General features: G+C 44.8%; 1 protein-coding gene across 1 annotated transcript in view; it reads left to right on the plus strand.

Moving 5' to 3' along the window:
* The window catches only part of dcc (DCC netrin 1 receptor), a gene marked incomplete at its 5' end in the record, with an annotated part of 787,692 nt that overhangs the window by 498,019 nt on the left and 270,090 nt on the right, over window positions 1–19,583 (plus strand). The window contains one exon of the mRNA XM_067983624.1: window positions 1,023–1,161. Coding sequence (XP_067839725.1) covers window positions 1,023–1,161 — 139 coding nt within the window. The remainder of the gene's footprint in view (window positions 1–1,022; window positions 1,162–19,583) is intronic.

The raw sequence follows: 19,583 nt of genomic DNA on the forward strand, positions 1-19,583 counted from the left end.
ACTCTCGCCTTCTGAGTTAGAAGGTTTGGGTTTCAAATCCCATCCAAGAATTGAGCACATAATCTGGGCTAACAGTTCAGCTATGTGCTGCAATGTTGGAAGTGCTGTCTCAGATCAAATGTTAAATTGAGTCCCATCTGTCTGTTCTGATGAACTCATTGTTTTATTTGAAGCAGAGCAGAGAGTTCTCTCAGAGTCCTTGCCAACATGCCAACACCAGCAAAACAGATCAATAGTTAACTGATCATGTTAGCTATTTATGGTACATTGGTCTGTGCAAATTGGCTGCCACATTTGCCTACATAACAACAGCAACTTCATTACAAAAGTAATTCATTGCTTTGTGACATCCTGAGGAGGTGAAAGCCTTTATATAAATACAAATTCTTTCTATCCTCAGTGAGTTGCAATGAAGACTCATTGTGCAATCTCTGTTTTAACTTATTCTTCTTATTCTTTCCCTGGGCCTCAAAACTGTGCAATTCTGTAACCTTCCTCTTTTTTCTTCCTCCTATAACCTTCATCCTTTTAAAACCCAAGCTTGATATCAGTTTATCTTTACTTCTTGATTTACTTCATCCCTTTTGCTCTTGTCACCTTTGTTGGTATTCTGCACTGTAGGCCTCGGTTCTTCACCTATGTTTCCCAATAAATAAAAGTGCTCTGATAAACACAGGCTGAGCGCCTCATCATTGATCAGTGCCTTATTTTAAAAAGCATGCTCTCAGTGAGATGCACTTGCATTATCATGTGTCGCTGCCCTTTTGGCCCTCACAATTGGTGAGGTGTTTTCATGCTTCTATATGTGTATCTTACTGTTCACAAAATTCAAAGTAGCATTCAAAGGGAGAAAAATGGTTGAAAATAAGGAGAGAAAAACTAAACAACTACCAAGTGTGCTTAGAGTAAAGAGAGACTTCCTGTTCTTGGATTTGTTATAATGCCTCTGACTCAATTTGTTGTGACTAAGCAGGGTGCATTTGCCCATCTGATAATGACCTGTTGTTGTCCCCCTGTTTCAGAGTGTTGATGTGGATAGTGTGTCCTATAAACTGGAAGGACTGAAGAAGTTCACCAAGTACAGTTTGCGAGTTCTGGCTTTCAACAGACATGGAGCAGGGGTTTCTAGCCAAGATGTGCTGGTCAGCACTCTCTCTGATGGTAAGCACAATGAATGGTTAATTATTTTATTGATAATCGGGCAGGTTCTATAAAGGGTGGGCAATCTGCTTTGGCTAATAAAGGAATACTTTCCTTTATTAGCCGAGGCATAGAATATAAAAGCAGGGATGTTATGCTGAAACTGTATAAAACACTAGTTAGGCCACAGCTTGAGTACTGCACACAGTTCTGGTCACCACATTACAGGAAGGATGTAATTGCACTAGAGAGAGGAGATTTACGAGGAAGTTGTCAGGACTGGAGAATTTTAGCGATGGTGACAGATTGGATAGGCTGGGTTTGTTTCCCTTGAAACAGAGGAGGCTGAGGGGTGATTTGATTGAGGTGTACAAAATTATAGGAAGGACCTATTTTCCTTAGCGGAGGGGTCAATAACCAGGGAGCATAGATTTAAAGTGATTGGTAGAAGGGTTAGAGCGGAAATAAGGAAAGAAATTTTCACCCAGAGGGTGGTGGGAGTTTGGAACTCACTGCCTGAGATGGTGGTAGAGGCAGAAACCCTCAATTCATTTTAAAAAACCTGGATGTGCACCTGAAGAGCCATGACCTGCAGGGCTACGGGCCAAATGCGGGAAGGTGGGATTAGGCTGGGTGGCTCGTTTCTCAGCCAGCACGGACACGATGGGCCGAATGGCCTCCTTCTGTGCCATAAATTTTCTATGATTCTACGATCTGCCTTCTAGATCACTCCCCAGGTGGTGATGACAAAAATCTATCCCCAAGGTCTATCTGATCACTTTCACAAAGAGGCAAATGATGGGTTTAATTGTTTATGTCAATGTATTTCATCATCTGCATTTATCTTATGACCTTGTGAATTACAATTAAAAATATATTGAGCATCCATTTTCAAATGGGTGGGCCAATATCAAAAAGCACTTTTGGATTTGTTGCTTGTTGAGTCCACCCATTAGATAAATATCATATGCAGTCGACCACACAATTGTATCCTCCATAATCTTCATGGTATCCAGACCTTGTAGAACCATAGGCACATCTATAATTCATTCCAGAAATCCATTATTTATTTTCTAAAGTACAGATTTTCTACCAGTTATTAAAACTTGACATTCGGAGTGTTTTCACTGAAGTGAGGTAGGCAGGGATGTGAGCTCATGATTAGTTTACTTTACAGTCTTAAAATCAGAGGGGATTTGGGGAAATCATTGAGTCGGAGAAGGTTTAAGTCTTAAGAAGCAGCCTCTGGGGTTTTCAAAGCCTTTGAATATTGATTTACAAGCCACTAAGTCTCTTACTAGATATGCAGGGAAAAGCAGTGTCTGCAGCACAATTAACCCTTTGCATCCAGTACAGAAGTTAATCTTTCTTCTGCTGCATTGTAGAGATATCCTTAGTTGTTTCCAAACTAAAATTGTCACTGATCCAGTTTGGGCTGAACAGTCTGGTTTTTGCATGGTTTGTCCAGAAAATCTGTAGGATGTATCAGAAGTCCAGTTATTAAAAAAATACATTCATTTTCTCCCATTCACCTCACTGCAATGACGGATTTTGTGGTCCTGACATTATCTTGCCGTTACTTCATTGTCCAGTTCCGTCATTCTCTGGCATTTATGTTATCCCCAGTGGCTTCTTTAAAGTATGCCATCAAAAGAGAGGCATACAGCCATGACTTCTGCAGAAGAATCAATTTGGACTTGGCATAAGTCCCTATTCAATCATGTGGAGAGTCCACCACATGCTAATATTGTTTTTTTTTCTGTTTCTTTTCAATGTTTGCCAATGTTTCTCTTCCCAACCATCATGAAGGCAATGAACGTTTGCTGGGCAGGGTCCCACAAGAGCAGTGTTGGGGCATTCCTAGTCTTTCTACTGAAGGAGGATTGGAAGTGAGAGATGCTGAAAAGGCAGAGGGAAGGGCAGATGGAACAATATAAAGACAAAAAGAATGACTCAGAGCTTTAAACAAAGTCTGCAGTGCTTTCTTAACCCATGATGAATGCTTCCCTTAATGCACTTAATTCAGTTTCATCTGTCACAGGTCAGGGACTCCCAACCTCCTTTGTAATCTGATTGCAAAGCTACTTGATTTTATATATTGTCTCCTTGCATTATCCTGGATGTCGCACTTACTGAATGACTTAGTTGGCTCTTATTCTTTTCCCAGCCTAATTAATATCCCCCTGCACTTTAATCAAATTGCGTGGCACGACTTATTCTGGGTTTAGCAGCATAGGACAATTTACAATCTATCCACCATTTTCCTACCATTATCCCTATACAAATTTCCCATTAACAATAATGTTTGAAGAAAGATAGATCAGTTTGAATCAGTACAGAAGTGTTACCTAGATTATATATGACACATATTGAAGATGTTAAACTATACATAATTAACCTGTTATACTGTGATTAGCATACTTAATGGAATACTAGTTTTTTTTTGTAACTGCTTCTCTGTTCCTCATCCACTCTCCAATTCTTTCTGTATCCTTCTCTGTGTCTTTCTGCATATCTTCCTCTCTTTGAATATGGTTGTTGCAAACTTTCTCGCATTGTCACTTCTACACTTCTTTGTTGTTCACTGAATGTTTTTTTTCACTTTTCTTGTCTCACTCTTTCTGTAGGTATTTTGTTTACATCTGTCTCCTCTCCTCAGTGTTTCTCACTGTGTTTGAGATGGGCTGGGAGTTAAAGCCTGGGCAGGGAAGGAGCCAGTGGCAAAGGTGTCTGGCCTGGAAGGGAGTGGTGGATCCAGAACTACGGTCTTCTATGCTTGGCTAGATGGTTTCTCTGTTAATGTTGTGATGAATCCGCAGTCACAGCCCTGACTTTGCTATCACTGCCTCAACTGAGGTCAGCAAAATCAGTATGACAGATGTCAGGTGTGTGAAGGTGTAACCCCACCAGGGTTCACCTTCACACACCTGACGAAGGAGGAAAGCTCCGAAAGCTTGTGATTTTCAAATAAAACTGTTGGACTATAACCTGGTGTTGTAAGATTCCTTACATTAAAATAGATAAGTCACCTGGTCCGGATGGGATGTACCCTAGGATGCTGAGGAAGGTAAGGGGGGATATTGCGGAGGTATTGGCCATAATCTTCCAGACATCCTTAGATACAGGGGTGGTGCCAAAGGACTGGAGAATTGCAAATGTTACACCCTTGTTCAAAAAAGGATGTAAAGATAAACCCAGCAATTATAGGCCAGTCAGTTTAACCTCAGTGGTGGGGAAACCATTGGAAACGATAATCTGGGAGAGAATTAACAGTCACTTGGACGAATGTGGATTGATTAGGGAAAGCCAGAACTGATTTGTTAAAGGCAGATCGTGTTTAACCAACTTAATAGAGTTTTTGATGAGGTAACAGAGAGTGTAGATGAGGGCAATGCAGTTGATGTGGTGTGTATGGATTTTCAAAAAGCGTTTGATAAAGTGCCACGTGGTAGGCGTGCTATTAAGATTGTGGCCATTGTAATAAAGGGGGCAATAGCAACATGGATACAGAATTGGCTAAATGACAGGAATCAGAGAGTAGTGGTGAATGGTTCTTTTTCAGACTGGTGGGAGGTCTACAGTGGTGTTCCCCAGGGGTCGGTGCTGGGACCATTGCTTTTCTTGATATATATTAATGACTTGGACTTGGGTGTATAGGGCACAATTTCAAAATTTGCAGACGACACAAAACTTGTAAGGATAGTGAACAGTGAGGAGGTTAGTGATAGACTTCAAGAGGATATAGACACGCTGGTGACATGAGCAGATGAAGTTTAACGCCAAAAAATATGAAGTGATACATTTCGGTAGGAAAAATGAGGAGAGGCAATATAAACTGGAGGGCACAATTCTAAAAGGGGTACAGGAACAAAGGGATCTGGGGGTATATGTGCTCAAATCGTTGAAGGTGGTAAGGCAGGTTGAGAAAGTGGTTAAAAAGCATATGGGGTTCTGGGCTTTATAAATAGAGGCAGAGAGTACAAAAGTAAGGAAGTCATGATGAACCTTTATAAAACACTGGTTCGACCACAATTGGAGTATTGTGTGCAGTTCTGGGCACTGCACTTTAGGAAGGATGTGAAGGCTTTAGAGAGGGTGCAGAGGAGATTTACTAGAATGATTCCAGCGATGAGGGACTTACATTATTTGGATAGAATGGAGAAGCTGGGATTGTTCTCTTTGGAACACAGAAGGTTGAGAGGAGATTTGATAGAAGTATTTAAAATCATGAAGGGTCTAGACAGAGTAGATAGAGAGAAACTGTTCCCATTGGCAGAAGGGTCAAGAACCAAAGGGCATAGATTTAAGGTGATTGGCAAAAGAACCTAAGGTGACATGAGAAAAAACTTTTTTACACAGTGAGTGGTTAGGATCTGGAATGCACTGCCCCAGGGAGTGGCGGAGGCAGATTCAATCATGGCCTTTAAAAGGGAATTGAATAAGTACTTGAAATGAAAAAATGTGCAGGGCTACGGGGATAGGGCGGGGGAGTGGGACTAGCTGGATTGCTCATGCATAGAGCCAGCACAGACTCGATGGGCCAAATGGCCTCCTTCTGTGCTGTAACCTTTCGATGATTCTATGAACTTGAAATACACGCAGATAAGAGAGAAACTGGGGACATAAGCCTGGGCAGGAGCAGGTGACTTACCAGCCAATTTCATGTCTGATTTTAATCTGCTTTTCTGAGCAGGCAGTAAGGGCACCCACCTGAAGCCGGTGGGGTCCTTCTTTAAATATGCAGATCGGATTCCAATGATGTCATTGAGCCCCAAATACTATTTTAACTCTGGCCTGAGTGGGACTCTGATCATGACCCACACAGACTTTATTACTTGTATATTATCGGCTCAGCCCATTTATGACATATAAGCCAGAAAGCACGGTTATCCATCATGTATCTTCAATATATGCACAAAGTGAAAAAAATGCAACCATCAATTTGATTGACAAACTGAATTTGTAACCAGGACTAAAATTGTTTTTGAAAGTTTTAAGGAGAATATAGTACCTGAGACCTCTCTTTGTTGGTTTAGATCTAGACAAAAATACTGCCCACTGCCCTTAATGATGTCAAGAGACAAAGGCCCCGATTTTAAGGTGGGGGGAGGCAGGACCAGTGCATCAAGCTCCGAAGTGCGAACTCGGGGAGTCCGAGGATATGGAGGCCCGACCGATCTTGATGATTGTTCCTTATTTCCTTAAATTTTCTCTGGTTCCTGCCCGAACCTGGCCAGATCCAATATCTGACCGGCGGATAGGTGAAGGAATTCGGTAACAGGGGCCGCAGCCTGGGAACCGTCCCAGCAGTCACTTAAGTGGTGGGGGGGCAGGGTGGGGGTGCGGCTCTGGACACGATCAGGGAGGGGGGTGGTTGCCCGGGGCAAGGAAGAACCAAGGCTTCCTATTGAGGCTCGGAGTAGCGCTCCTGTTCCTCCTGGCCCTCAAGGAAACCTCAAATAAAATTGTAAAACTTACCTTGCTGGGACCTCTTCTGGCCCACGATCCACCTCCCCACAGGTCTGGCCTGACAGGGAAGCAATCACTGCTCCCCCGCTCCTGCCTCCAACTAAAATTGCAGATCGGGTCCTGAAGGTCAAGCTCAGATGTAAATTGGGAATTTCATTCCCTTTCACTCCCTGCAATGAGGCAGAGTCCAAACATATTCAAGTTCGGCAACCATGAATAGAACCTTAGCAGATGCCAAGAAAACAGTGCAGAACCTGAAAGATGCTAAAACTGCAGCAATATATGAAAACAGGTCAGAATATCTGAATGTGTCCAATGCAACTGTTCATTATATAAAAGGGGGAACATAGGACAGGAAGCAGGCATTTGACCCATTCAGCCTGCTCTACCATTTTGTTAACCATAGCAATCCTATTTCTTGAATCTCAATTTTGTGCTCTGTCTTCATATCCCTTAATTTTATTTACTTCTCAAGTATGTCATTTTCAAACACTTCAATTAATTCCGCTTCTGGATAACGCATTCCAAATTATCACAACCTTTTGCATGAAAAAATGCTTATTGGATTCACTTTTAATTGGCTTAGTTCCAATCATAAGATTAAGTATTAAAAAGAAAAAATGAAACATGTAATATGTGTGCATTATGATGGAATGGTCATTAGAAAAGTGAAGCAGGAAATGGGTGTGATTGACTGAGAATTTCCAGTCAATATGAAGCTGTCATCAACAAAGATAATCATATATTGGGATGCTTAACAATAAGTCAAAGGTCATCGGAATTTTCCATAGATCAGTAGTGAGATCACATTTGGGATATCAGAGGCAGTTTGCAGAAAGCAAAGGTTTAGGGAGAGTGCATGTTCTTTAACTATAAAGAAAGACTTACAGAGTTTCACTTGGCTTCATTAAAGAAAATTAGATTGAGAGGAGGCATGATCAAGGCTGTTAAAACATTGTGTAGGATTGACAATGTAGGTGTTAGGAGGTTCTATAAGCACAGAAGTATAGGATGTGATTATAAAATTAGCAAGATCCTGGCTAGGTTTTTTAGGAGATTAGAAGGATTCCCTGCACCCAGCACCCCTCCCCCCCCAGCCCCCGCCCCCCCCCCCACCCCCCCCCCCACCCCTCCACCCCTCCCGCCCCACAGTTGTGAGAATGTGTCAACTAAAACATATGGAAAAAGTACTAGATAATGATCAAATGCTGTGTGGGATGTGATCGTTTCTGAGCTAATGGGACCATAGAAGTGTCAAGCTAAGAAAGCAAGCAACCAAGGGTGAATAATGCAGGATATGAGGTTCTGGAGTTCTGCTTGATTTACCTGAATAATGCAGGAAGAAACTTTACAGAACCTCTCCTCAGAAAATCAAATGGATTTGGCAGAGCCTGTGAAAAGAACTTGAAGACAGGAGAAATCCAGTTATAATTCCATCATATTTACAGAAAGGGAGTATTAGATATTGGAACAGACAACTGAAAAATAATAATGCCAGAAGATTCAGCTTGTGGATTGGAGAAAGCTTTGGACAGAGTATCAAAACATAAATTATTTGTTGTTTTATGGAAGCACAGGCAGATTATTATGGTAATTGAATCATAGAATCATAGAAAAGTTACAGCATGGAAAGAGGCCATTTGGCCCATCGAGTCTGTGCCGGCTCTATGCAAGAGCAATCCAGCTAGTCGCCCGCCCTATCCCCATAGCCCTGCAAATGTTTTCCTTCCAAGTACTTATCCAGTTCCCTCTTGAAGGCCATGATTGAATCTGCCTCCACCACCCCTCTGGCAGTGCATTCCAGATCATAACCACTCGCTGTGTAAAAAAGTTTTTCCTCATGTCACCTTTGGTTCTTTTGTCAATCACCTTAAATCTATGCCCTCTGGTTCTTGACCATTTCTCCAATGGGAACAGTTTCTCTCTATCTATTCTGTCCAGATCTTTTATGATTTTAAATACCTCTAACAAACCTCCTCTCAACCTTCTCAGTTCCAAAGAGAACAACCCCAGCTTCTCCAGTCTATCCACGTAACTTAAGTCCCTCATCCCTGGAATCATTTTTGTAAATCTTTTCTACACCCTCTCTAAGGCCGTCACATCCATCCTAAAGTGCAGTGCCCAGAAGTGGACACAACACTCCAGTTGTGGTCGATCCAGTGTTTTATAAAGGTTCATCATGACTTCCTTGCTTTTATACTCTATGCCTCTATTTATAAAGCCGAGGATCCCTTATGATTTTTTAACCGATTCCTCAAATTTGTGCACATATACCCTCAGATCTCTCTCTTCCTGTACCCTTTTTAGAATTGTGCCCTCTAGTTTATATTGCCTCTCCTCGTTCTTCCTACCAAAATGTATCACTTCGCATTTTTCTGTGTTAAATTTCATCTGCCACCTGTCCGCCCATTCCACCAGCCTGTCTATATCCTCTTGAAGTCTATCACTATCCTCCTCACTGGTCACTACCCTTCCAAGTTTTGTGTCATCTGCAAATTTTGAAATTGTGCCCTGTACACCCAAGTCCAAGTCATTAATACCTATCAAGAAAAACAGTGGTCCTAGTACAGACCCCTGGGGAACACCACTGTATGCCTCCCTCCATTCCGAAAAACAACCGTTCACCACGACTCTCTGTTCGCTGTCCCTTAGCCAATTCTGTATCCATGCTGCTACTGCCCCCTTTATTGCATGAGCTTCTTTGCGTAACTACCTCAATTGAGTAACTATCGCATTGAGTAACTACTCCCGCCACTGCAGTTGGGGAATTTAAATTCAATTATTTAAATAAAAATCTGGAATAAAAAAAAACTAGTATCAGTAATGGTGGCCATTAAACTACCAGATTGTCATAAAAACCCATCTGGTTCACTAATGTCCTTCAGGGGTGGAAACCTGCCGTCCTTACCCGGTCAGGCCTATGTGTGACTCCAGACCCAGAGCAATGTGGTTGATTCTTAATCGCCCTCTGAAATGGCCTAGCAAGCCACTCAGTTGTACAATCTCGCTTCAAAAAGTCATAATAAGAATAAAACTGGACGAACCACCCGGCTTCGGACCACTAGGCACAGGACATGACAAAGGCAAACCAAGCCCAGTCGACCCTGCAAAGTCCTCCTCACTATCATCTGGGGACTTGCGCCAAAATTGGCAGAGTTGTCCCACAGACTAATCAAGCAACAGCCTTACATAGCCATACTCACAGAATCATACCTTTCAGCCAACGTCCCAGACTCTTCCATCACCATCCCTGGATATGTCCTGTCCCACCGGCAAGACAGACCCACCAGAGGTGGCAGTACAGTGATATACAGTCAGGAGGGAGTGGCCCCGGGAGTCCTCAACATTGACTCCGGGACCCCATGAAATCTCATGGGCAATGAAACCTCCTGCTGATTGCCACCTAGCGTCCTCCCTCAGCTGATGAATCAGTCCTTCTCCAGGTTGAGCACCACTTGGAGGAAGCACTGAGGGTAGCAAGGGCACAGAATGTACTCTGGGAGGGGGACTTCAATGTCCATCACCAAGAGTGGCTCAGAAGCACAACTACTGACCGAGCTGGCCGAGTCCTGAAGGACATAACTGCCAGACTGGGCCTGCGGCAGGTGGTGAGCGAACCAACACAAGGGAAAAACCTACTTGACCTCGTCCTCACCAATTTACCTGTCGCAGATGCATCTGTCCATGACAGTATTGGTAGGAGTGACCACCGCACAGTCCTCGTGGAGACGAAGTCCCGTCTTCGCACTGAGGAAACCTTAATCATCGCCAGGTCAAAATCCTGGAACTCCCTACCTAATAGCATTGTAGGAGAACCTTCACCACATGGACTGCAGCGGTTCAAGAAGGTGACTCACCACCACCTTCTCAAGGGCAATTAGAGATGGGCAATAAATGCTGGCCTTGCCAGCAACGCCCACATCCCATGAATGAATATAAAAAAAGCTACCACAAGCAAAACAACCCTGAACACTTCAACAGTGAAATGTTTTGAGTCATGAAAGATTCAATGTAAATGCACTTTCTTTATTTTCTTCTGTGGGTGCAAGTGAAATCTGGGCCCCGATTTTCGAATGAAGTAGTGGATGTGTTGGGGGCGGGGGGGAGGGCTCCGAAAATTGGGGAAATTCCGGGCAGGTTCAGAACCCAGCTCCAACCCGCAGACTTCTGGGTTCCCCACTGATGCGTCTGGGTGCGCACGTGCCTCAGGAATGCAGAGGTCCCACCGGCAATTAAAGCCGGCGGGATGATACTTAAGAGAATTATTTAGATACTTGAAGTATTTAATTTTGTGCACTTTGAGGCAGGGGTCCGATTTTCAAACACTCTCAGCGTGTTTCCCTTGCTGTGGGAAACACTCCATGTTCTACTAGATGTGTTTCGGCCAGCAGCCAGTTGGACATTCACATGCTTGTTTGACAGATGGAGATAAAAGGTAAGTTATTGCAGCAGGACATTCAGTTCTTTCAGACAAATTTGTGGCTGGGAGATTTATTTTTTATTCGTTCATGGGATGTGGGCGTCATTGGCGAGGCCAGCATTTATTGCCCATCCCTAATTGCCCTTGAGAAGGTGGTGGTGAGCTGTCTTCTTGAACCGCTGCAGTCCGTGAAGTGAAGGTTCTCCCGCAGTGCTGTTAGGTAGGGGTTGCCATGATTTTGACCCAGCAACGATGAAGGAACGGCGATATATTTCCAAGTCGGGATGGTGTGTGACTTGGAGGGGAACGTGCAGGTGGTGTTGTTCCCATGTGCCTGCTGCCCTTGTCCTCTAGATGGTAGAGGTTGTGGGTTTGGGAGGTGCAGTCGAAGAAGCCTTGGTGAGTTGCTGCAGTGCATCCTGTGGATGGTACACACTGCAGCCACTGTGCGCTGGTGGTGAAGGGAGTAAATGTTTAGGGTGGTGGATGGAGTGCCAATCAAGCAGGCTGCTTTGTCCTGGATGGTGTCGAGCTTCTTGAGTATTGTTGGAGCCACACCTATCCAGGCAAGTGGAGAGTATTCCATCACGCTCCTGACTTGTGCCTTGTATATGGTAGAAAGCCTTTGGGGAGTCAGGAGGTGAGTCACTCGCCGCAGAATACCCAGCCTCTGACCTGCTCTTGTAGCCACAGTATTTATGTGGCTTGGCCAGTTAAGTTTCTGGTCAATGTTGACCCCCAGGATGTTGATGGTGGGGTATTCGGCGATGGTAATGCTGTTGAATGTCAAGTGGAGGTGGTTAGACTCTCTCTTGTTGGAGATGGTCATTGCCTGGCACTTGTCTGGAACAAATGTTACTTGCCATTAATCAGCCCAAGGCTGGATCTTGTGTTTTCACTGAAAATTCTTAGTTTCCACGCAGAATTCTTCTGTTCACACATATTTAACAACTTCTCGGAATCCCTCGAACTGACACCATCAGGATGAGGGGCGCCATGCTTGCATTCACCTATACATCCGAGGACGAGCAACATCACCACCCTTGCCACCCCTCCCTGCACAAAACAATCCTGCAACTACACACAGACCCACTGTAAAGTGACCCAATGAATGGCATCAAGTCTCGCCATTCATGGTGAAGCACATGAAAGGGCATTATCACAAAAGTCAGTCAAGAATGGGCAAGACGTGGCAGTAGTAGGGAGGATGATAACATTTAATGTGACTTTAACAAAAAACAAATATAAATGAAAAACATGACCATCTGTCAGACACCCTTGTGCATACCCTTCATGATCACAGATCCTTAGGCTTCCTCTTCCTACCGCCTCTACGTGGTGCATCCCCTGTGGCTGCAGCAGAGGTAGTGGCAGGTTGCTCATGTTCATGCCCTGACTGCCTAAATACTTTCGGCCTACGCCCTCTGGGTTTTGGAGCCCGTGAGGGCCTCTCCACGACTGCACCACCTGCACCTGTGCAGGGACAGACTCAACCACCTGGAGAGGAGGCAGCATTGCGGATACTGGTTGACAGGGGGGCAATGGGTGAGAGGTGGGAGCGCTTTTACTGGCGTCCCCACTTCCATGTCCCCTTTTGCCACCATCCCTCTCCTGGACCAGGCCCATACCACTCCTACCACCCTGCTGGAGAACAGTTTAGAGGACATGTATGAGGCCTTGGAAGCCCAGTTGTAAAGTATCTGCCTGCTTGTTTAAGGCGGCAGAATGTTGTTCACCCTGAGTCCGAACGACCGTTGTTAGGGCCTGAATGTACTCATTTGTGAGCAGTGCTTGAAGCTCAACGGAGGCTTGCCTTCTCTCCATCGCACTTACCTGCGAGACTATCTCAGACTCTTGCTCACATCCCTGTGACAGTGTTTCAGACATTTCAACAGTTAGGTGTGACACAATCTCAGACACTTGCTCACGTCCCTGTGACAGTATCTCAGAGATTCCCTCCTGTACCTGTGCCACCATTGCACTCATGCAAGTGTTGGACTCCTCCATCTTCTGCGCTATTGTGGAAAGTGCACGTGGCACCTGCTCCAGTACCTCGCAAATGTGCTGTTGTCCCTCGATCATTCTCCCTTTAAAGGATGGCCCCCGCAGTTCAGCACCTGCGTCCAGCCGAGCAGAGCCTGGGGAAGAGTGCTCCCACCGATGCGGACTCTGTACAGCTGCCCCTACCACCAGTCTCTGCTCGTGCTCACTTGTGTGTGGTGACTCACCAGGTGTCAACCCAATTAACTCATCAATAGGACCCACCGAGGTGTGAGTATCTGTGCTGGTTGATGGCTCGCTATGATGTGATCGAGTACCCTCAGGTGCCGGCAGGTCCTCTGAGGATTTGCCCTCTGCCATTACTGCTGTCGTTGAAGGGCCTGTCAGAGAACAGAAGGCAATATTACGCATCATCACAGATGTGTCATGTTGCAATGAGCATACTGAGGTGTTGAACATGACAAGCATTGTTAACATCAATTCATATTTTGTATGATGAATGTTAAAGTTGTGTCACCAGACATTTGAGGGGTACCAGGCTTGCTGTCCCTGATGGACAGGCACTTGAGGGTGCAGTTGATCTCCAGGGCCTTATGCTCTGCATCTGTGAGGACCACGACTTGTTGTGGCCCCCCTCCAGTCCTCGCCCTCTCGCATGCATTTTGCGCTCTTTTCTCCTAGATGGAGACAAAGAACAGTCGTGTGAGAGAGTGGTAACCTCCTCTGCCACCTCAAGCCAGGCCTTCTTGGAGGCAGAAGCAGGGCACTTCCTCCCGTCCGCGGGGTAAAAGTCTTCCCTCCTTCTCCTCACCCCGTCCAATAGTTGCTGCAGTGAGGCATCGCTGAACCTTGGGGGTGGGGGGACGTGGTGATGTGGAACACGGAATGTAGGAGTATCAATAAGTGTGCTCACTTTGGCTGACCGAGTTAGATTGTTGAAACGCTTCCTGCACTGGATCCAAGTGCAGGAGATGTTGCTCCTGCTGGTGACCACCTCTGCCACCTCGAGCCAGGCCTTCTTGGAGGCCAGCCGATGAATGCATTGCTTTGGGTGAGACTGACCGTGAAAGAGATGCATCAGAGGATGAGTATGAGACAGAGCCATGACATTGAGTGAGGATTGGGTTGAGTGGTAGTGGTGGAGTGACTAATGGGGAGGTGAGGAAGTGCTGAGGAAGTGCAAGTAAGTTGAGGATGAGCTTTGAGTGGGTGTGAAGAGTGATATGATAGAGTAATCTTGGCAGTGCAGAATGAGTTGGGGGGGGGGATGGTGATGTGGAACACGGAATGTAGGAGTATCAATAAGTGTGCTCACTTTGGCTGACCTAGTTAGATCGTTGAAACGCTTCCTGCACTGGATCCAAGTGCAGGAGATGTTGCTCCTGCTGGTGACCTCCTCTGCCACCTCGAGCCAGGCCTTCTTGGAGGCAGAAGCAGGGCACTTCCTCCCGTCCGTGGGGTAAAAGTCTTCCCTCCTTCTCCTCACCCCTTCCAATAGTTGCTGCAGTGAGGCACCGCTGAACCTTGGAGCAGCCTTGCCTCTGTGCTACTCCATTGTGATTTCTGAGTCTTTGCTCCAGCAAAAGCCTTTGGAGCAATGGTCCTTTAAATAGAGCTCCTCCAGCTGACAGCCTGTGATGCGGGTGCGCAGTCTGCCCACAGCGCAGCTTTCGGACGGCAAACCCGGAAGCCACGTGTATTGGTACCAATTCACTTGCGATCGCGTACGAAACGGACATTTTATTAGTTGGGTCACCCATGCGCCCATTCACCACCGCCCTCCCCTTCCCCCCCCATCACCTCTGCCATCCCGTCTCCATTCTAAAATCGGGGCCCTGGTGTTTGGTGAGGATTCATATTATCATCGCTACTTTGTATAGAATGTTACGGGACAGGAATTCATATTTTTAAAAAGAAAAAAGGTGAAATGCCTATCATAATTAATAATGATTACATTATTAAAATGATGGCAATACCTGTTTTTGAAATGTGCACTTCTCGAGAATGTGATTTTGGTTGCAGTAATGAAAATCTAACAGCCAATCACAACACACCTATAACAATGATTGAAAAAAAAATAAACAAACAGCTAATAAGGCTTTTCAAAATGCTAAATGTCAGAAAGTTTGATAATCCAGATGTGAAGCATACAATTTTTGTAGCAATTGGTACATCGAAAGTTGAGGAAGCCCTTAATGACTTTGCCCATGTTGGGAGTCCTGACATTCTTCCTGAAGTATGGTTGGATGTAGGCCTTCAAATCATCCCAAAAATTCCAGGAGGCTCCCAACTTTTCTCATAAGTCTTCCACCATCAAGTCGCAATTGTCGTCACAAGCTCCTAGATCACCATCTTGCTTTAGCTCATTTTTGTTGAATAATATAATAAAACACAAGAGTGAAAGATAGCATAGTATCTATACCACAGGCAGTGAGCAAACCATTGTAGAGATAGTCTGAAATAATAGTAGCAGACCTTAAATAATAACAGCAATACATTATATGTAATTACATGGTCTGATACAGACTGTGCAATATAACATATCACAGATACATCAGTGTATTTAACCTTGCACATGTGCTGTGAGACACCCTCACCTCTGTCTCTGCTGTGGTGTGGATTTCCAAACTTTCCCATTTGTTAAACTCACTAATGCTAGGTCTAATATGGAGTAACATTTTTCATTTTAGTGTTGAGCTGCAAAAACTGTATGATATCCGCATTGATGACCTCAACAAACAAAATTTGGCTTTTAATTCCCCAACTTTTTGTTTACTGATCTCTTTCTAGAGAGCTAAGAATCCTCAGAACTGCACTAAACATGGATGAGTGGTCTTTAAATGATTTCAACCTTGATGCAAAAGTAATACATTCTACTTCCCAGCTCTGGCCTCTGTACAATGTAATTTATTTTAATTATTTTTCTCTCTATCTGCCTTTGAGTATCAGCTTATAGACTTAAACTTTCCACTTCAGCTGTCTGCTCTCCAACTTTAATTTCCACAGCATTCGAAATTCTCATCAAGTCATACTTGTTTATTACTTACTGCCTCCACCATCTGGGCTCTTCTTACTTTTTGCCATTAACCTGGTTCAGTTTGGTTAGGTTTAGCTCATTAGTTGATTTCTTTTGTTTTATTCAATATCAGGTCAGTTTCCTGTTTGAAATTATGGGTGATTTTCCTTCTCTCTCTACCGATTTAAATATTTTTTCCTGAGGTTTATTTAATGTTTTTCATTCAGCGTCAACTGTTTCAGTGTTGCAAGATCTCAACTGCATTACACAGTCACTTCCTTCAGGAGATTAAATAGGGAGAGGGAGTGACAGCATACCCCATTTGAAGGAACAGACTTGATCGGCTGGATTTTGTCCTTCCATATATTCTCGTATAGTTACAACTACACTATATCTTCCACTGTTCCAGTGGCTCATTTGGTAAAGGCACTGCGCAATGTAGAACTGAGCCATACAGTCCAGAAAGATCCCTGTCCTTGTGTCAGTCAGCTGATCTCAGCTGGGATTGCTGCAACTCGACTCGGTGTTTCCAGGCTAGAAGGGGAAAAAGAACAGTTCCCATTCCTGATTGCTATCCAGTGACTCCTGCGAGAAAGTGCAGAGCGTGGAATGAATTTGCTTCAGCTGTGATGCTGCCCTGTCCACAACTGCACACCCCCCCCACCCCCCCATGCCCCACCTACCTTGCTAGGTTTGCCAACCCTCTAAGATTGACTCGGAGTCTCCAGAAATTAAAGATTAATCTTCTGGAAACTGCTGTGAGCCCCCTGGGAGAAAAGTCATAGGAGTATGAAAAGAATTGTGTGTTTTTACAATTTTCTTTGAACATTTTGGTTTATTAGTTATAAATATATTGGAACTTCGAAGGCTGGTTGACTGGGCGGGGCGGTTGGAGGCGGGAGGTCATGTGATGAAACCTCCAGGAATACGTCCAACTAGAATTGGCAACCCTACACCTTCTACTGTCAAATAACTTACCAACACCCTCTAGGCTTATATGTGAGGAATTGCCACATGAGCAAGGCACTGGAAGATGGTCAGCCTCTGTGAAGCTGTACCCCAGCAAGAATCAGTACCTTCAGGAAAGGAGTGGGAGTAGTGGGACGGGTGGAGGGATATTAAAACAAAGGCTCCCTGCAGTGACGTTTAATCAGGGTGGCTGCACTTTATTGTGTTGACTGCGTATATAAAGCAAAGGACAAGTGTGAGAATGAATGACTGCAAGGTATCGCTCCAACATAAGTCTGAACAGGTCACAGCACAGGAATACCACGTGTTTTGTTCCCATAGGGTTACAGATTTGAAGAAGAACTTCTTTCATTTTTAAAAGTCTGAAGCTCAGCTTATTTTAAAAGCCAAAGTTTTTCATTTAAGAAGAACAGGAGCAGCTGTATTGAAAAAATGGCCACAAGTGCCCTGGCATGAATCTGAAACAAAACAAAAGGGATTTTTAAATGGATTTCTTGATACCCACAGAAAGTTCAAACTCTGAACTATACATTAATAACAAAAAGCATTGTAAAAAGGTTGCGTTTGCTTTTCAGGTCTTCAGTTGTACCCAGAGTGGGCTCCCTGTATTCTCACTCCACCCCTGTTAAATTTAGGGATGAGATGATGCATACTAGAAAATGGTTCCATAGGCACCAGCGGCCACCTAGTACTTTAATCAATGGGCCAGTCTTCGTATATGCGCCAACAACAACAACTTGCATTTAGATAGCGCCTATATCGTAGTGAAATGTCACAGAAGGCAGCAGTATTGATGGTGGTTTCTGGCAGGTGGACAGGGTTAAAAATGGGGCTAAAGCTTTTGGGGAAAGCCAAACAGGATGACATTGGTCTTGCCGATGTTAAGTTGAAGAAATTTCTAGCTAATCCAAGATTTGACATGAAACAGGCAGTCGGACAGCACAGTGACGGAATTTAGCAAACAAAAGCAGGCAGGTGCCAAATTGCAATGAGCTGACCTCAGTCAGGAGAGCAGTAGGGGTACTACAATTGGCTTCAGCACCCCTGGATGATGGAGAAGAGAAAATCTACCCACGTTCCCATTCCTGATCACTAATCAGTATTTGCTGCCGCATTGTGAGCATATGTGAACTTTGAGTGAGGACAGAATAGGGCTTGGCTATGATTCCTACCACTATAAAATAGCCTAGTGGCTTCCAGCAAAACCTCGATTTTAAAATTCTCATTCTTGTTTTCAAATCCCCCTAGGGCCTCGCTCCTCCCTATCTCTATAACCTCCTCCAGCCATAAAACCCTACAAACAGGATGTAATTTTAACCTGCTGTTTTTAGCAGACGCATGGGACACTCGCCAGAAGGCAGTGGGGTCCTGCTTTAAATATGCAGATTGGGCTCTGATGATGTCCTCGAGGCCTGACTGAAATTTTAACCCCATCGTGTCGTCCCTGCTAGGTCAACCTGGTGACAAGTTGACATCGGGGTAAGAAGAGGCCGAGAAAAGTGAGGAGATTTTTTTGTTGTTTTCCTTGTGGGGTGGGATGGACAGGAGTGCTCCTCCGGGCCTCAAAAAGAAAGCTTGGGCCGCCCAAGCCCCGGGCTCCCCTCCCCCTCATGACCACGACACCCTCCAGACACCCCTCCTATGTGCTTACTTGACTACCAGGGAATGTTCCTCTTGGATTCCCAGCCGCTTGCTGCCCGAAATCCTGCTCCGGTTTGGATCTTCCTGCCGGGTTTGGGCGGGAGACTGATGACCCGCATGCAGACGAGGCCGGGGAGTGAAAATTGTTCGGATCCTCACTCAGCGTGGGGCCAAACGGTTTGCCGCCTGCCTCAGCCCCTGTCCGCCTGTTCTGCGCCCTGAGTCTGCTCTAAACTCTCTGCTCAAAGTAGAACAGCAAACAAACCCATACTATAATAAATACATAGCTGGCTTAGAATAGTACCAGAAATTAGAGCTGACTTAATTTCACCACTGCTGAAACCTCCATGTCTTTCTCACCTCAAAGTCTCAATTTCTCCAATACTGTGCTCAAGAGTTCCATTTCATCTATCACTTTAGTCCTCACTGACCTCTACTGGCTCCCTGTTGCCCAACTTTAAAATCCTGGTCATCCGTAAATCCCTCCATAGCTTTGCTCCTTCCTGCTTCTGCTCTGCTCTTCTAACACTGATCTCACCTCCCCCCCACTTCTCAATCAATGAAATAACCTTCAGCCACAAAGCTCCCAGACTCAGGAATTTCCTTCCTTAATCCATACCTTCAAAGGTTTCCTTAAACGGTACCTCTTTAATTATGCCATTGGTCACCTCCTCTACTTCTTCTCCTAACTCATGCTTGATGTTCACTGTCTTGGAATATTTTATTACATGAAAAGTACTACATAAATGTAAGTAATTGTTGGGTACAATGGCCTAGAAATTCGGCAGCGCAGTGCCCGTTTCACATGTGCTAAACGGCCTCCAATATGGTGGGCAGGAAGAGCGCACACATTTCCGTCCGGAAGTGTGCCTCCCGCCATATTGGATAATGTAGATGGGCTGGTGATGAGCGCATGTCGGGAACATT

This window comes from Heptranchias perlo, chromosome 1, assembly GCF_035084215.1.
Source record: "Heptranchias perlo isolate sHepPer1 chromosome 1, sHepPer1.hap1, whole genome shotgun sequence".
Classification (NCBI taxonomy): Eukaryota; Metazoa; Chordata; class Chondrichthyes; order Hexanchiformes; family Hexanchidae; genus Heptranchias; species Heptranchias perlo.